Source organism: Polistes canadensis, unplaced genomic scaffold (assembly GCF_001313835.1).
Source record: "Polistes canadensis isolate GaletaPanama2010 unplaced genomic scaffold, ASM131383v1 scaffold_47, whole genome shotgun sequence".
In the NCBI taxonomy this organism is placed as follows: Eukaryota; Metazoa; Arthropoda; class Insecta; order Hymenoptera; family Vespidae; genus Polistes; species Polistes canadensis.
Window position 1 is genome coordinate 732824 of NW_014569594.1, and position 19015 is coordinate 751838.

General features: G+C 33.1%; 1 protein-coding gene across 12 annotated transcripts in view; it reads right to left on the reverse strand.

The window, feature by feature from the left end:
- Positions 1-19015, reverse strand: part of LOC106785252 (rap guanine nucleotide exchange factor 6-like) — a 131512-nt gene that overhangs the window by 40988 nt on the left and 71509 nt on the right. The window contains exon 1 of one of the 12 annotated variants that reach the window (XM_014745537.1): positions 1859-2072. The exons of the other annotated variants lie outside the window; for them this stretch is intronic. Within the exon in view, the coding sequence (XP_014601023.1) occupies positions 1859-2070 (212 nt within the window). The 5' untranslated portion in view covers positions 2071-2072. Of the gene's footprint in view, positions 1-1858; positions 2073-19015 lie in introns of those variants that run through there. 12 annotated transcript variants of the gene reach the window in all.

Below are 19015 nucleotides of genomic sequence, written 5' to 3' on the forward strand. Positions count from 1 at the left end.
GGGGGGGGGTTCCTCTTCTCAGTGTACAATTTTTTCCCTCGTTTCCGCAAAAAATAGGAGAAAGAAAAAGATAGAGATAGATAGAGAGAGAAAAGAGGAAGAACGAGTACGATAGAAAGGGTTCCCAGTTGAAGGGGTGAAAGAGAGAAAAATGCTGAAGAGCTACGAGGTTTGCCGACGAGACAGCGTCTCATTGTCGACCTGAGCATAGCAAAGTATTCTCTCTCTCTCTTTCTCTTTCCTCTTTCTCAGTCTTTCATTCATTTTGCGAAATCATCCGTCCCATTTCACGAGTGCCAGACGAGAGAATCCACTCGACTTAATGAAATATTTCTCTGCCGTCATTAGCTTGCTTATGCTGCCCTTATCGGACCGTTTTTCTCTCCTTTCAGATAGTTAAAAGCTTGTAGAAAAAGTTTCTCTCTCTCTCTCTCTCTCTCTTTTTATCTTTGCATAAAAAAAAAAGAAAATTATAAAAGTATAAAAAGAGAAATTTGTAATATATTTCTATTAGGATCAAACGTTAAATCCTTCAAAATGTTGCCTAAAGTTTACATTTAATCCGATTATATGTTATTCATGTATGAACCATCCCTTATTCGTAGGTGTGTGTTTATCGTATTTAGAAACTAACGTTGAATACTGTTGGATCGTGACATACTAATTTACTCAAGTCTGAAGACGTTGGTAACATTTAGTAGGTTCCTCATTCTAACGGGTTATACACCATGCTACCGAGTGCGTATCCATGTTCCGTTGGAAAAATGATTAGGTCGATCTTCCCGTGCTTTTAGTATACTTATTATCATACTTTAATACGTTTTTTTAACGTTCTTTCAATTACTCCTTAATTTTTTTTATTATTAATATTATTATTGTTGTTTATTGCTTTCAGTAATTTTAAAAAGAAATAAAGAGAAGTTTTAATACACCTATCGTTATTTTTAATCCAATAATAATGAGTCGATTTATATTATTTATTAATACAATTTCATCGTATTATTATTAGTTTGTTAATTTTTACACGAAATATAAAAAATAATTACGAATTTTACGAGAAAGAAAGTAGAATCCCTTTAAAAGAAAAGGATCGAAGTATACGTATGTCTCTGATAATATGTATCATTTTACTGATATATTCTGCAGAATAAATATCTTATTTTCCGGAGAGAGAAAGAGAAAGATAAATAGAATGAAACTCAAATAACGCGTTGAATACCTTGCGAGAAAGTAAAAAAAAAAAAAGAACAACAAACTCAAAGCAAAAAGAACATCGAATAAAACATATGGAATATAACGTTACTCGCAGAACATATATACACATATAAAAAACGTATATAAATTAATTAGAAATAATAATCTCATAAAATTCTACGTTTTCATTTTATTTTATCAAAAAAAATAAAAAGGAAAAAAAAATAAACAAAAGAAAATAAAAAATATATACTTATCGTAAATCAATACAATATATATTGAAACAACGAACCACCGTATTATTATCACACTTTAAATAAAATTCAATAAAAATAGATAAAAAATAATGAATAAATTTGATATAAAATAAAAAACGATTTGGAAAAAGAAAAAAAGAATCTGAAAGAAAGTTGAAGTTTAAAAACAAAGTAAGTAAAGTAAGAGAAAGTAAAATAAAACAGATTTGACTTCGTGACTAATAATACAGCAGCAGCTACAGCAGCTACAGCAGCAGCAGCAGCAGATGGGAAGAACGAAACTAGAATAACGAAATGGAAAAGTGATGGAGGAATAAGAGTAGGGCTCTTGGAGAAGAGGGATGTGTGCGAGGGGGTGGAGTGTTGGTTGGGGGGGGGATGATGGAAAAGGGAGAAGGGCGACTCACCAAACGGAAAATCGTCTTCTCGGAAAGGTCGGCGGCGGTGGTGGGGGAGCACGATGACTCCTGTCGACCGATTCACTTCTCAGGGCTTGAACGGCTTTTGGTACGGCCCTGAAAGGTTCCTGAGGTGTCCTCGCAAAAGTTCCCGCGACGACTGCGCCATTTCCAACGGCGTCACTCAAGTGACTTCCACCACCCAAACCCCCAGCCCCCATACTACTACTACTACCACCACCACCACCACCACCACCACCACCACCACCACCACCGTGAAAACTGTTCCATCTTCTCACAGGACCCCTATTGTTGTTGTTGTTGTTAGTTGCAGCAGCGATGTTACCACCGGTCCCAACAGGGCCGCGAAATTGATTCGTGTGTTTGTGCATTATCCACCTTCGTTCTTCTTAAAAATCAATTTTCATTCTCCTCCCCCTCGAATCTTCACTTTTCTCTCTCGTCCCCATTCTCCTCGTTGTTGTTTTATTGTTAATTGTCGTCAAGGATATTCACCAATTAATTACCTATCTTTCTACCACTACATCAACCATCACCACCTCCATCCCACACCCCCGCCGTCCTCTTCTTCTTCTTTTTCTTCTTTCTCTTTCACTCGTTCTTGTTTTACCTCTTTCAAGAGTTTTGTTTCCTTGAGCAAAGTGTTTCCTTCCTTCCTTCCTTGATAATGAGACTCCTTCCAATACTTAACAGCGATAACACCGAACGATCAAAGAAGAACTCTATCTCTTCCACAACATTAAGATTCCTTTCGGTCTCCCTAAGAAACCATCTAGAAAATATTGTTCACGAGTCGTTAGGATCTCTCTCGTTATTCTCCCATTCCAACTAGTTCGAAACCACCGAACCGATCGATTTCTATTTCCGATTTTTTCTTCCTACTGGATTCGTGCGTCTAACAGGAAAGTAACATTTGCCATCGAAAATCATTGATAGAAAAATATTTTATAAGTTAGATCGTTGAGAGATAAATGTTCAATTAAATAACATTGATATTGATATTTCGTGTGAAATAACACTATTTGTTATATTAAATGAAATAATTATATCGATTTGTTTTTTTAAATTGTATATAAAATTGAGATTTTATTCGTGTGTGTGAGTGTGTATAAAGTTATATAGGATTTGTTTAAAACTTAAAACAATTGTTCGTAGTCATTCGTTCTTATCTCATTCTATATACTTTGAAAACAAATGTTATGTTAGAGTGTCGTGCTGTCATATCGATTTTGAAAGTACAACTTTGACACAATAACTAAACGTCTATCGTTATTAATAATTCATATTACATTTAGTTATTTAATAAAACAACTATAATCAAAATGTCTATAATTAAATTCTTTATATATAATTTTTCCTTTAAATATGTTTAATTATTTCATGTAATATTTCATTATTTCACAAAATTCATTCTCAAAATGATACACACATTAACACGATATTTTTGAACGCAATGAAGTTAAATATATGAACTCAACAAAATTCATTCCTAAAGAAATATATTTTTCAATAGTATAACAAAAAAAATATGTTGTCATAGATTATTTATTTATTACGTGACCAATTGCTTTTCTCAACATATTCTGACAATACGAAAACGTGCCACTTGCATGAAAAGGTACGCTCGAGTAACGGTTGACGCGTCTGGTACTTATCTACCTCTTCTTTCTTTCTTTCTTTCTTTCTTTTTCTTTTCTCTTCCTATCTTTAAATTGTGCTTTATCAATTCGACGCGTTTGCATGGAAGAAGCATGATAAAAAAAAAAAAAAAAAAAAAAAAGAAAAAAAAAAACAACCAAGAGAGAAGAAGACGATAAAATCCGAGACACCCGTAAGGGAGTTAGTTATCTTTGTCGCACCTTTCATGCAACCCGCGTAATGCTATCATAAAATGATAAGTATCCCTCTTCCCCACTTCTTCCTCCTACTCCCTTTCCACTTTTCCCCCCTTCATCACCACCATTCTCAAATTCTTCGTCCAATTTCGAAAGTAGCTTCGTCGAGATGTTTCTCCTATCAAGCAGACGGTTATTTTTCATCGTAAAATTATAGTTATTCTCTGCTCATACTGTTTATGGTGACACCCACCCACATAAGTATTTTCAAACACTCTCTTTTGCCATGAAATATTTTATTAATTATAATAAGTATAATATCTGTTCTTTTTTAAAATACTCTCTTTTGTAGTTTCAATAATATTTTTACGTTTTTAAGAATTAAATCATTAACTATTGTATGTGTATATATATATTTTGATTTGCTTGTGTGAAACTTTACCTATATAAACTAGAGAGTCATATTTTTATTACAATGTTAATAATATGTCTCAGTATAAGTGTTATATAATATATTTATTATAATTAATAAAGTATTTCATAACAAGTCAATGTATGTTACCTACGTTTTTTATGTATGAAAACTCGATATTTCAACGATTCTCTCTCTCTCTCTCTTTCTCTAACATTTTCAAACACAACCCTAGAAACCCGATAATGCGATTGTCGATAAGAAGAAAACTCGTTCGATTGTTATCCGAATCGTTTTATAGAACCTCTCGGAAAGATAAATGAAAAAGAATTTTCTTCCAAACGAAAATTGAATTAAGAGGGTTGGGGAAAGGGAGAGGAACAATGTACGAAACGATAGACAATCCAAACTGTAAGAGAAATTTTGTTTAAATCTATCGGAAATGTAATACTTATAGATATCTAGATACGTAAATATACATGCATACCTAGTTGCATTTTTTGAAAATATTATAATATATATATTATTCGATAAAATTATATTAAATTATTTTGTTTTATTCTAAAAAAAAAAAAAAAAACGGTCGGAGAACAAATCCGGTAGATTTAATATTTACCTTGATCGAACTGTTAATAATTTTTTCGAAGTAAAAAAAAAAAAAAAGAAAAAGAAAAAAAAATCTCATGTTCGATAATGAAAAATTGTATATAGCTTGCTATACCTTACGTAATAATAATCTTTGACGGATAAACCCTTCCCTTAGAAGAAACGACGATAAGTACGAAAGTGTACAACGTAAGAAGAGGAAAAGAAAAAGAAAAGAAGAAAAGAAAAGAAAAAGTGAGAAAATAGAGAAACAAGAAAAAAAAAGGGTCCACGTATATAATGGCACCCGTGGGAATAGCTTAGTAATAGCGTGTACCGAAGTGCATAAGAGGCCCCGAAGGAGGAAGAGGAAGAGGAAGAGGAATTGAGGGTTCGGGGGGTAGGGGTAGGGGGTAGGTTTAAGGATAAAAAAGCAAGAGAGTGGGTAGACCTTCTCGAGTAGTGGATAGAAATTCAGTGAGCTTGCAAAACCCCTTGAGCACGCGCTCGAGAAGCGGCTCATCTTCCTCTTTTCGCAGCACCATCCGAGCTTACGAAAGGAAAATCCGAGCACACGCTTTTCCCGACGACGACGTTTGTGCTTTTCCTCGTGTTGAAAGAGATATCCCACCCCCATCTCTCCTCGTTGTCTACGACATATCTGGCCCTTTACCTGCGTAATTTATACGTGTATACGTGCATATGTATGTATATATGTATGTATACTTCTACCTAAGTTCTTACTTATGAAAGATAGCAAAAGTCTGACTTTTCTTTACTTACATATGTACGTATGTATGTATGTATGTATTTATTAAGTCAAAAGATGAAATCGAATTATCATCAGCTTACGTGTAATTTGTTTTCTTATATAAAAACTTGATCTAATCGATTTTTCTATACCACCCCATTCACCCCCTTTAATCCAAATTGATCCCATCGATATTCGAATTCACATCGTTTCAATTAACAAGTGCGATCGGTATTATTATCTTTTTTTTTCTCTCATTTATTTGTTTTACTTCGAACTTATTTTTGTTTTATTTAAAAATTAAACAAAACATTCGCAATGAAAATTAATCGAGTGGAGGAGAGAAAAAAAAACATAGGACGCGTTATACACGTTTTTCAATCTCGTACAAATCGTTTTACCTTTCCCCATATTTTACTCTAACGCGTTTTGATAAATAAACGTATCTCTTTCCGTTGTTTTTTTTTTTTAGAGTATAAACGATGAATATCAAAATTTAACTTTCCAATGGATTCTTCTTCTTCTTCTTTTTCTTTTTCTTCATGTTCAACGCGTATAAAACAGAAATTCCGGGGAAAGTAATTAACTGTTGTAATGGCGATAATTACTGGCGCATTTTAACAGTAAGAAATAAGAGATAGGAAGAAAACTGCTGTTGCTGTTGCTGTATGCTCGTAAAAGTGAGATAGTCGAGTAATATACATGTGTACACCTGTATGATTGCTACTCAAATATTCAACCGTCTGTGTTGAACATTTCTATGTGTTAAAACGTATCTTCTATTTTCTTTCTTTTCGTATTTCTCTCTTTCTTTCTTTTGAGTATGCTTGAATTGCCACTCGAAGAGAAAGAGAGAGAGAGAGAGAGAGAAACAAATAGTCGGGTCGAGTACGCAGAAACTATGCTGGCTTCTCTAACGAGGATTGGTTATAGAGATATACATATATATACTCGGGTACATGTGTATATGTTAGCAAGTGTTAGAAGGGGGAAAGAAAATCTCAGCAACTTCATACCTTCTACCTGAAACAATTTACGAAGGACTTAGGTGGGAAGAACATTTTACAGGTGCAGCTGTATCTTCTATCTCAAGGTAGAACTTACTAACGATATTTTTGTCCCTTCTCATACATTTTATTTCTCTCTCTCTCTCTTTCTTTTTTCATTTCTTTCTTTCATTCCTATATATTCGAAAACTTTCAACGAACAACTGTAGTCGCGTAGTTTCGAGTAATCAAACTCACGGATGTGACACGAAGCCGAGAAGAAAATTGTTATGAAATAATCTTGAAATTGTATAGACTTGGTTAAGGGATCGTTGATAATTTCCATATAAATAAATTGAAATTTAACATTAAACTTAATTGTAAAATACGTGTCGGTAATTTGTTAAAAATTGTATGAAAACTAAACATAAAATGATTCATTTTATTCTGCACATAAGATATAATAAACATTATATATGTTTGTGAGTAGTACTCATGTTTGGTTTTCCTTTGTATCTTATACATCATTTCGATGAAATATTAATTTTATTATAATTTATATCAAATTTTAACTTATATAATAAAATGTTCTTTCTCTCGCAATCAAATTTATATCAAATTGAAAAGTTTAATAATCATAAAATATGTTTTCTACGCGTATAAGAATTTCGAAATATCGTATTAGAGAAAAACAAAAAAGAAAAAAATGATTAATTGTTTGAAATTAACAGGGGAGATAGGAATATTCTTGGTATCTCGCTGTGTACGGGGTTTACCTTCTCATTTTCCCTTCTTGAAATTCTTCGCGTTTGAATCTTTACTTTTAACCGAAAAAAAAAGAAAAAAAGAAGAGATAAACGTTATCCCGATGTTTGTATCATCTTCTTCTTCTCCTTATCTGTCTCTTTTTTTTCTTTTTTTTTTCTTTCAGGGAAAGAAAGTTTTCTTACGCAGCGTTCGGATTTGCAAGGAACGTAAATTATCGGCCTAGAATAAATTGAGTTCGGAAAGTAAGATTAAACCGGTGGAAAATCGAATGTTACCTTTCCTCACCCCCGTCTATCCCACCCCCCTTTGCCTGGGGTAGCATTTTGCTAACTTACCACACGAAGAAAACTTGGAAATAACGAGAACGTCACGCTGTTACCACCACTACCACCACCATAACGGGTGTTGGTTTCTACCTGATATTTCTAACTCAAGAATCCTATAGATTTCTCCTCTTATTGTTGAGAAAGAAAAATGAATGTAAAACGTTAAAAGGACCGTGGGAGGGGATAGAGTGGGGGTGGAGGGAAATGGAAAAGGATAAAAAGAGTCATTGTGGTAATAAAAGGTAAAGAAGAAAAGAGAAAGGACGAGAGGAGGAATACGAAAATAATCGACGAAGAGAACGAGCAAGAGAGAGAGGGGGGGGGAGGGGAGAATAAAGCCAACGAAGAAGTTAATTAAAAGAACGATAAGGTGAAACGAAGTGGAAGAAAAATTTCAATTTCCAGCGAAATACGCGGACCGTGTCTTCCGGTACAACGATCTTACTCAGCGTAAACGCAATTATTAATTGTAATGCCCTCGTGTAGCCTCCTTGATTAACGCGATTCCTTTTTTCCTTTATTTTTATTTTTATTTTTCCTTTTTCTTTTCTTGAACGATCATAATGAAAGTTCGTACACCGTAAAAGGTAGATAGCAAGTTCGGAAAAATATAAATCCTTGAGCATCAAAGATTTAAGAAACGCAGAATGTTGTTTTTTTTTCTTCTTCTTTTTTCTCTACGTTATTACAAAGTATCGAGAAAGAAATTACATTGCGTGTAATTTTAATATCTTTTTTTTTCCCTTTTCGATTGATCCCTTTTTTTTTTTTATTATTAACGAACAAATGTCAAAAGTTATACGCTGCTAGTATTTCGTATAAAATGAAATAAATGCGTTTGTCGTGTGTATAAGAGAATTTTTATATATTAATTTGTGAAATCCATCCAATCTTGTGTTGATTTTTTTTTTTTTCTAGAAATATACGTAAACGCGTGGGTTTTGGATCTTTGGAAAAAAAAAAAAAAAGAAAAGGAAAATTGAAGAAATTTCAATGGGGGAATAAAAATCGTATAGCAAAGGTTAAAGTTTAGCGTGGAAATTTTATCGGTTTCTTGATCGCAATGTTGTGAAAAAAAGGTTAATAAAATATATCCACGTTCTTTCTTCTTCTAAAATACATTGATTTTATATTATAAAAAATAAATGATTAAATTTCTTTTTCTATATAATGACACTTATATTAAATTACAGTTATAATTATCTCAACATAGTATCAACAAATATTATTTCATTAATCAGTAAGATTAAATAAAACGATAATAAATTGATGAAAGTTGATACAGAGTGTGATAAATCGATTAATTGAATATAAACTAACTAATCAGGATAATATTGACAAGCTACGGTGACATATTTAACGATAAGTTTTCAACTTTATCTTCTGACGTACGTAGTCCAATATAAAACAAAATGATTAAAACGTATTTCGTTTGGTTCGACGTGATGCCATAATAATTGATGATAAACAACAAACCACAGGAGAATACTTCATGCTCCCTTGGTGACGAAAATAATAATAAACGAAATTCATTCGTCAAAGACGATAAATTTCAATTTGCGATGAAGTAGTAGATTCATTCGTTCGAAATAAAAAAAGAAAGAAAGAAAGAAATCTAAAGAAAGGAGATATAAAGAAAATGAAAATAAATAAAAAGTTTATTCGAAACGTTATTAAAGTACTCTCATTTATCAAAAGGATTTGTTAAAGTGATGAGAGGGGGTTGAATGAATCCAGTTGTACGTCTTGGAAAGGAATAAAAAAAAAAAAGTGTTTTCGTAAAAAGGTCAAAAGTTTGTTTTTACTTATCTCGATTCTTTCTTTCTTTCTCATTCTCTCTATTTCTTTTTCTATTTCTTTCATCCGTTCTATTTCCTTGGGCCAAGTTTATAGATGCAAGAGAATATAATTGGTAAAGTAATAGAGAATGAAAATTAAAAAAAAAAAGAAGAAGAACGAAGTAATGTTTTTTGTTGGTTCGTTTCCGTATCGCAGTATGCCCTTTTAAAAAACTGGATGAAACGTAAATTACTGTGCGTCTTTTCCCTTCCCCCTACCGCTACCCCTCCTTTTCTCTGATCTTTAGACCTACAACAAAACGGATGAGAATTTCTTTAAGGAAAGTGTAATAACAATGAGACGAAATATAACGAGTAGGAAGAAACGAAATCGAAATAACCTATATCATCTCTTTCTTTTTTTTCTTATTAGATAAGGGATGAGAAAGAAAATATGAATGCTAGGATAAAAGAATGAAAAAGAAAAGAGATAAAGGAATGAAAAAAAAAAAAAGGGCAGCGCCAAAGAGGATAAAGATCCTTGGTTATTCAAGGACAACCTTGACCATTGTCGAGGGTTGCTCTAATCCCAACGATCCTAGCAGTTCTTTCTCACCCAGCTTTTGCTAACGAGCTTCATTCCCATAAATTTCGACCGGTTATGGGTGGTGGTGGATCGTTAAAAAAAAAAAAAGAACCCCTCCTATAAACTCTTTTCAATCTTTTCTTTTTCTTCTTCTTCTTTTTTGTTTCTTTTTCAAATATTCTTATTAAAAACTGCTAGCAAAGTAAGTGTTTCATTTATTATTCGTAAATAACTTCTAAAGTAACGGCTCTTGTTTGTTAATGGGTTTGCGAGTGTATACAAGTACGAGAACTACTTTAAAATATGGTAATATGTTGGTAAGAAACGAAAAAAAAAAGGGTTAACTGTAAAGGACGTGCGCTTAATATTCTTCAAAGTAAAATACGTGAAGTAAAGAAATCGGTGTATTTCAACGGTGAAACAACCATACTAGTGGTCCATTTCTTCCTTCCTTGCTTGTTTCCGGCAACAATATCGACACGAACATCATCAAAATGACTATTAATGAATCCGACCTTCGACGTTCCTCGTTAACGGCAATTATTCAAGAAATCGATATACGTAGAGGGTAAAAAAAAAAACAAAAAATGTTTGCGGCCAGAGTTCGTTAAGCCAACGGGCTGTGTTTTTTCGTCACGGAAACTAACGAGGATCTTCGTTCGTTTCTTTTTGGTCCACCCCCTATAACACCCCTCCACACTCCCACATCCCCTTCTCCTTCTATCCTCTTTTTTATCGACGTCAAATCACGATGACGGGGTACCTCCATCCAAGATAAAACCTATGCGAAAACTATTTTCCCAAACTATGTGGTTTTTACAACGAATGGGAGGAAGGGGGATGGTGGGTAAGGAAATATCATCAATTTTATTTTCACTAATAAATCGTTTAATATATTTTATATATCGGCGTAAAATATTTTGCGATCCTTTTTATCGAAATTATTTTACCCTCTATTTTTTTTTGTTTACAACGAAAACGAATCAAATACATTTTATAAGAGAATTTATATAATCCTTTTGATAAAATTAAAATAAAATAGAAAAGTTCTTATTTTAAAATAAATATATATATCACAGATCTTACAATTAATCGTAATAAATGAAATAAATGTTTATACGTTATATTTCTATGTGATTAAAATCGAGAGAGAGAGAGAAAATTGCATACGTTTGCATGTAAAAAAAAAAAAAAAAAAAAAAAAAAAAAAAAGAAAAGTATAAAATCATCGCGGTTTATATCACATTTATGAAAGCTTTCAAACGAATTCGAAAAAAAAAAATAACAAAAAAAAAAACATCTTTGTCCGTGTCAAATCCCTTTTCCCATCTGGTTTTAATTCGTAGTTCCTTCGTTAATGAAAATGCGCATATCACGGATTTGAATAGCAGAAGCACATAAATGCAATTCGTAGGGGAAGTATGCGAGACATTCTGCTTCCTTCTCCTCCTCAACCACCTCCTCCACAACCACCTCCTCCTGCTCGTTACTTCCTGTACTTCTCGTTGTTGCACCGTGCCAAACGTGCTATCGGTTAGACCAAACCACGTTACGGGAATACACACAAACTAGCGTAATTCACCTCCATGTTGATTTCCGCAAGCCCGTACAAGAGTGAGAGAGATAGAGAGAGATAGAGAGAGAACCCGTACCCAACTATATGTAATAGTTAGGTAGATAGATTGTGAGGTATCTGTGTGTATTCGATCGAACATGCTGCGGGCTCAAACGTTTCAACGATTCATACTAATCCTTCTTCCTTCTCTCTTCCTTTGATACAACTAGAGTTAATTTCGTTCGTTTATCCTAAAACTAATACTTTCATCTTGCAAGTTAACGAGACGGTCAACGTAACAAACGGGGAATATAAATTCGTGTTGAGATTTGTGACGAGATTTCGTTTAAATGTATCCATGTTTTTGTTTCTTTTTTATTTATCTTTTTATTATAACGTATAATTTTGAAAAAAAAAAAAAAGATGAATATAAATATGATTTTGAAAATGATTTTGTCCTGAATTTTTAATTGAAATTGTTTTTCTATTTTTTGTTCCTTTTATTTTATTTGTTCTCTTAGAGAGCGAAGAGGTTTCTTTGATCGAACGTGAACTATGAAGACCATTTTTAATTACTTATTATCTTTATTTACAGGAAGAGAAACTTAATCAGAGAGAGAGAGAGAGAGAGAGAGAAAGAAAGAGAACACACTTTACTCGTCTTTCCAGCTTGGTAAACACGCGAATAATGCATTTTATCTTTATTATTTTTATTACACAACGAATAATAACACACAACGAGTGTTTATATTAAATGTTAACTTTTTTTTGTTGTTTTTTTTTTATCTTATATACATATATATATATTTCAACGAGTATATAATATTATAAAAATTTATACAGCAGCTTTTGTTGTTCATTATTCCTTTTTATTAATTTAATGGTGCACGTTATATTCGAATGCAAATAAATCGTATATTGAAGGGAAGAAGAAAATATAATATAAAATAAAATAAATTGATAGGAAATAAAATGGAATGAAAAAAGATCGAGCGAGTTCACATAACTCTATCATACCACCACCACCACCACCCCCACCAAGCTCAGCATGAATTCCATCATCGTGTTTTTAGAAAAGATATGGTCATGAGAGGTTGTTGGACTGCCCGGTCGATGCTTGTGAAGGGCTCGTATGGAAAAAAAACGATGTTTCAAAAGGGATGAGAGATAATATAGCGTAGTAGAGAACGAATGTAGTCCGAGATCTTCTAAAGTACTATTCGAAAAAAAAAGAAAAAAAAAATAATGAATGTACTTCGTTCCACGTATCTATCATCTATCTTTCTTCTCATCCATTCACTTCTTACGAAGACTTGTCATATTTGTCAAATATCAAAATGATCGGATAAAAAATTACGCGAGGGTTATGGAATTTTTTTATTTGACCCTTACTGACGATGATCAAAATGAATAATATTCGGACGATACGAAAACAAAAAAAATATATTACGCGCAAAATTACATAGGTCACTTTTTGTCTCGCGTTTATCGATATTTTTGTGTTATCAGCAAATTTGAAAAAAAAGAAAAAGATAAAAAACAAAATATCGCGATACTATTTAATCGGATATTAATTGTTAGATATAAATCTCAATATAATTATCTTTTATTCGATAAATTATTGTGTCTCTCGTTTGTAATATTATTTTTAATATAATAATAATAATAATAATAATAATAATAAAGTATACATAATTAACACAAAATTAATAAATTAATTAGCATGACTAAAGTGTAGCATAAAAAAATTGTGATTGTTGTTCGTGATTAAAGTAATGGTGTAAGTTACCGAAATCATGACTAAGCATCAAGAAAAGTGAAGGTAACAAACACGTGCTTACCTAACTATATTATAATACACGTAAAATAAGTATATCTCTATTTTTTTCTTAACTACTCAAAGGAAAATAATAATAAGAAGAAGAAGAAGCGCGTGTACAAGAAGATCCTCAGCGTGAGAGAACGACCCTGGATCGTCTTGGGAGTTGGGCCTCCCCATTCAGAAGTCTACCTTTCCCACAGTGTCTTCCTACAAACGAAGAGAAGACGACGAAGAGAAGACGACGAAGAAAACCGAGTCAAAGTTCAGCGTACCGACTTTAGCTACCTGCTGCTGCTGCCGACTACTACTACTACTACTAATACTACTACACTTCTTCTTCTTCTTCCTTTCCACTCGAAAATACTTTTACCTATTCATGCGTTCCCACCTGCTTCCTGAATATGCATCGAATTTTCGAGCACATCGATCCTACTAATATCCGAGTAAAAACTTTATCGATAGATAGTTACCACGGAAATAAAAAAAAGAAAAAGAAATCACAATAAGAAAAAGAACAAAAATCAAATTTTCTATCAGTGTCACCCCTTAAACTGTTAAACTTTGGATAAAAATTCTTTCAAGATGTTTACTTAAACATTATTTTTGTGTTTAATTTTTATTCTTTCGTTTCATAGTCCGAAACAACAATTACGTTTATCTAATCTACGTAGTATCAAAAAGTAAACGTAAATATAAACATAAAAGTAAAATAAATGTAAATATACAAGTGTGTATAGTTATCGTTAAAAGGAAATATAAATAATTTGTAATACGAGACACAAACAAATTTGTCCATCTGCATTACTAACCCCCTCTCTCTCTCCTAGCTGCTAAACTTAACACACAAGTTTTTTTTTGTCTTCGAGAATATTTTTACGATCCGTTATAAACTTTATTATTCGTTTGCAACATCATCGTTGGGATCTTATTTCCGTACTTATTATTCCGTTGACGTTTAATCGTTTAAACTAAATCGAAATACAATTACCCGGGGCGTCGACGATTGAGAAACGAGTGGAGGAACTCAATTCGATTCTATTAAAATTCATCGCGAAGAACGAACGAAATGATCCGGACGAGAACAAGGGGGGTGGGTGGTGGGACTGCTGTATGCAGGGGACCGACCGAGAAAATACTCTCGAGGGAAATTTTCTTCGATGAAAATTGGCGTTGGCCGGTGGATCGGTGGTGTGGAAAGGAAAAAAAAGAAAAAAAGAAAAAAAAAAAAAAGAAAAATACTTTTCGAGGACTTTGATTTTCAACTAATGCATTCTCACCGGAGACGGGGGTCCATGAAGAAAAGGAGAATTTCTCGAAAGCTACAATGGCGAGTGCACAAAGATGAGGTGAGGAGGGAAAGAGGTAAGAGCTGCGAACGGAAGAGAACCAAAGTAGAAAAGAGAATAAAATGGAAGAAGAAGAAGAAGAAAAAAAAAGGTATAGAAAAGGCGAATCGATTCACAAGCGAACCCAACGATGGAAGATTCTTCTCTCTTCGAATCTTATCTTCTCCGTTAAGCTGTGCGACTCACCGCCTGGAGAGAGAGAGAAAGAGAGAGAGAGAGAGGGTAAAAAAAAGAAGAGAGATTACCCTTTCCATTCTTGATTATTATGAAACAACCGGGATCAGAGAGAAAGAGATAGATATATATCTCGATTTATTGTACCATAAGATTTATCTCAGAAAACTCAACGTACGCTACGGGAAACAAGACAATATATATATGAAAGAGAAAGAGAGATATCGAATAAGCAATTATTTCTAATGCATAAATATAATTTTGTTTTACCTATGAGACAAAGTTCAAAGTATCAAAACTGGAGAAAGAGAATGGAAATATCAAGTAAAATGTGATTACGCGATATCAACAAAGGGGAAATAAAATATACTAGAGAAAGATATAAAAGAGAGAGAGAGAAAGATTTCATTCGAATTGTAAGGGTAAGTTTTCAAAATAAATCATCATGATCTGAGATTAATAAGGAAAGAAAGGAAGAAAGAAAGGAAGGAAGAGGGTTGGTGGAGACAGAGAGAATCTTAAGATCGTAAGATCAAAAAGTAGCAATAAAATAACAGGATTTATCTTTCACGAGGTAAGAGAGTCGTCGTCCCTTTTGTTCCACTTTCTTTTCCAATGCTCTGTGTATTATTCTCTTTCTATCTCCTTTGCGGAGATGGAACACCGATAATGTCACGAATCGAAGTATCGGGAAGTATAACTCTAATGCAAGAAGAATACAAAAGTCGATAAAAGTTTACCGAGGAAGAAGAAGAAGAAGAAGAAGTCGTCTTGGTGAAAAGTGGTGTTGGTAGCCTTTTGGAAACGTTTCGAGTGATGAGAAATAAAAAAAAAAAGAAAAAAAAAACAAGATAGATAAAGAAAGGAACATAGATTTGGCGAGTATCTATGAGACAAAGAAAGAAACTTTTTACAGTGAAATTGTCGACCCGAATTCGATTTCATTTCAATCAAAGACCTTCGCGAAAATTGCCTTCACTCTTTTAACAGAGTTTATTTAAGCGAAAATGTAATTTAAAAAAAAAAAAAGAAATTAGAATTGTAATACGAAAATCAGTCAACGTAACATCATCCTATTGGACTGTACGAAATCAATGAGAAAAATTGAATTTTCTTCGACAAACGAACTGTGTACCCTCTTATTCGAAAATTATTCAACAGAATTTCGATTTAATATATATCGTTAGCTATTTTATATATTATTTACATTCGAATTTATTCCAATATCGCGTTTCCCGGTAGCATTATTTCCATTGCGTTCGTTGAAAAATTAAAAAAAGAAAGAAAAGGAAAAGAATAAAAGGGAAAAAAGAAGTTCCGATACGACTTATCGTGAAAAATAAAATATCAAGTCGATATGGATTTTCCGCGAACGAATTTTTTCTTTTTTTCTTTTTTTTTTTTTCATTCGTTCATTCTCTCGTTTGCTTCGCTTTTGAATTTAAACGTTATTGAATTCGAAAATAATATACGATTGAAAAATAAACGAAAATAAAAATTAAAATCGTTCTTACAAATTTTGTCAATAAAATTATCAAATCGGGATAACACCCAACACTAAATAATATATATTATAATTGTATAAATAATTTGATTTTGAAATAATTCATTTTATTCTAATCGCTTCGATAATATAACAAAACAATTTTACACATCCACATTAATAAATGTATTTAAAATATTTAATATTAATCGATTTGAATGTCTCTTATCGATTGGGGTACATTAGTAATTTGAAACTCGATCTAGTTGTTATCTTATCAGAAAATATTTGAATCGAACAAACTCGACTTGATTTTAAGAACTCGAGCACGCGTTTTTAGTGTCTCTTTCTACCTTTTAACCATTGGATTCGTGCCAGGACGATTCGAAAGGAAATTGAAAGTTCTTTTCAATGGGATGATCACAATTCTACACGTAGAAACTATGAGAGAAGACATCAAACGCGTTTTTCGACTTTCCATTTTGTCAATGGCATGTTGTTCATTAATATCTGCAAAAGATCTCCGTGTGCGTTGGATGAAAACCTTTTCCTCCATTTCACGAATCAAAAGTTCTACGCGAATAAGAGTTTCATGCACCGAATCTCGTACAAATCGTAACCGTATCCAATATACACATACACACTTGCGAATCGGAATCGGGTCGTACACGGTTCTCTCTTTCTTATGAAATAATAACGCGAAATATATAATAATAACTTATCTTCCTTTTTAGAAAGAGAAAAATCATTTTTACCTTACAAAGAAATAAATCCCTTAATCCCAAACCTTATCCTCATTCTGGACATAATAAATACTAAATCTCATAAAAGAACGCGTAATCCCACAACGACGACGACGTATCTAGAATGTTAATCTCTTCATACGAGTTACAATTCTAACTAGAATAAGTCAAACATTTTTAAAAATATTTCAAAAATCATGAATATCCTTTATTTTAATTTTAATCTTCCTATCATCTCTTAATGTATATCCAAATGAAATAATAAATCCGATATCAAAGCTCTTAATGAAAATTTTCTGGTTTAACGCCAATCCCAACCTGTTTACTTAATTACTGAAAGTAACAGTGAAATCGATTGTTTCATCAAAAAAGAGATCACTTAAGCGTACGTACGGTGCTCTTGTGTGTTCACTCAACGACGAAACGAACGAACGAACGAACGAACATACGAACGAATTCACGAATAAACGCATAGAACACGTAAACGCGTACGAATCATTTTGCTCCGCGTATTCTACTCGATCGATTACAAGAACAGACACACAGGTACACACGCACAAACACATCCTTGTTGCTACGTCCACTCATCCATCCTTCATCCATCCATCCGTCCAACCATCCATCTATGTATCCTTCATCCATCCATTCACCCATCCATTCATCCATCCATCTATCCATCCATCCATCCATCCATCTATCCAACCGTTCGTCCTCATAGACTTCGTAAGGGCAAAAACGCGTGCAGGCAGTTAATCAACGAACGAACCAAAATTCAAGCGAAGGGTGTGTGTGTCTCCCTCTCTCTCTCTCTCTCTCTCTCTCTCTCTCTCTCTCTCTCTCTCTCTCTCTCTCTCTCTCTCTCTTTATCTATCTATCTCTCTTTGTCTCTTGCTTTTCGATTCGCATATCCCAGTGACGCGTAAGTACGTCTCTCTATACACGTAAAAGTCCATTTACGATGGGCTCATATGGGAAGCACCAGTGTACGGGGGGGTTGCCTATGAAGACCCAGATGCTATTTGGAGCAATCCGTTGCTCATAAATCGTTGACCAAAGCTTCGAAACGATGCGAGCTTGTTCACCTTTCAAACGAGTTATGTATGTATAAGGTAAATGTATATATATATATATATATATAAATGCATATGTATATGCTTGTGATATACGAGTACGCTGTCGTTAGTTAATGTTCAAAAGTTAAAGGATACCTCGCGTTACTCTCTTCTAGTTATACGCTAGTATTTATTACCATAGAAATCATCTACGAAAAAATAAAATAAAATAAATAAATAAAAAAAAAAGAACAACAACAATAACAACAAAATATGAAGCGAGTATGAAAGAAGATCGGATGGATTTTCTGCCCATCCGAATTTTATCGAAGAATTTTATCTCACGATCTCTTTAACCAAATCAGAATCACTACTATTTCGTACGTTTTATCTTTCTCTTATTAATTTGCCCTCATTTACGACCGTCTCCTCTTTGAGTAACTCATATACCGGGTATCCGATTCGACTCGATTTTATTAAATGTATTCGCACACGAATGAGAAAAGATTTTTCTTATTACTGATTTGAAATATATATAATTCAAAGAAAAATATTAATTTATTTATACCTTCTCTCTCTTCACAAAGAGAGAGAGAGACTATTTAAAAATGATTTATTAAATACAAGATTGCTTTTATTTGCACCCACACGACCACCACCAACCACCACCACTTTTCTACTTCTCACGAAAAGATACGAAAGGATCGAAGAGACACGAATGGCTAAGGGAAAAAGATAAAGAAATGAGAAAAGACCAGATGTATTCGTATACATCCCTTTTGGAAGTATCGCGTCACGTATCGATAAATCTTAATATTTATGTTACGCATTTCGCACTTTCGACGATTTCAAAGAGAACGTCACATCTTCATATAATCCTTCTCGTTGTTGTTGTCATCTTCTCGTCATCGTTCGTCTCTGGAGAATTCATGAGCTGCCGTAG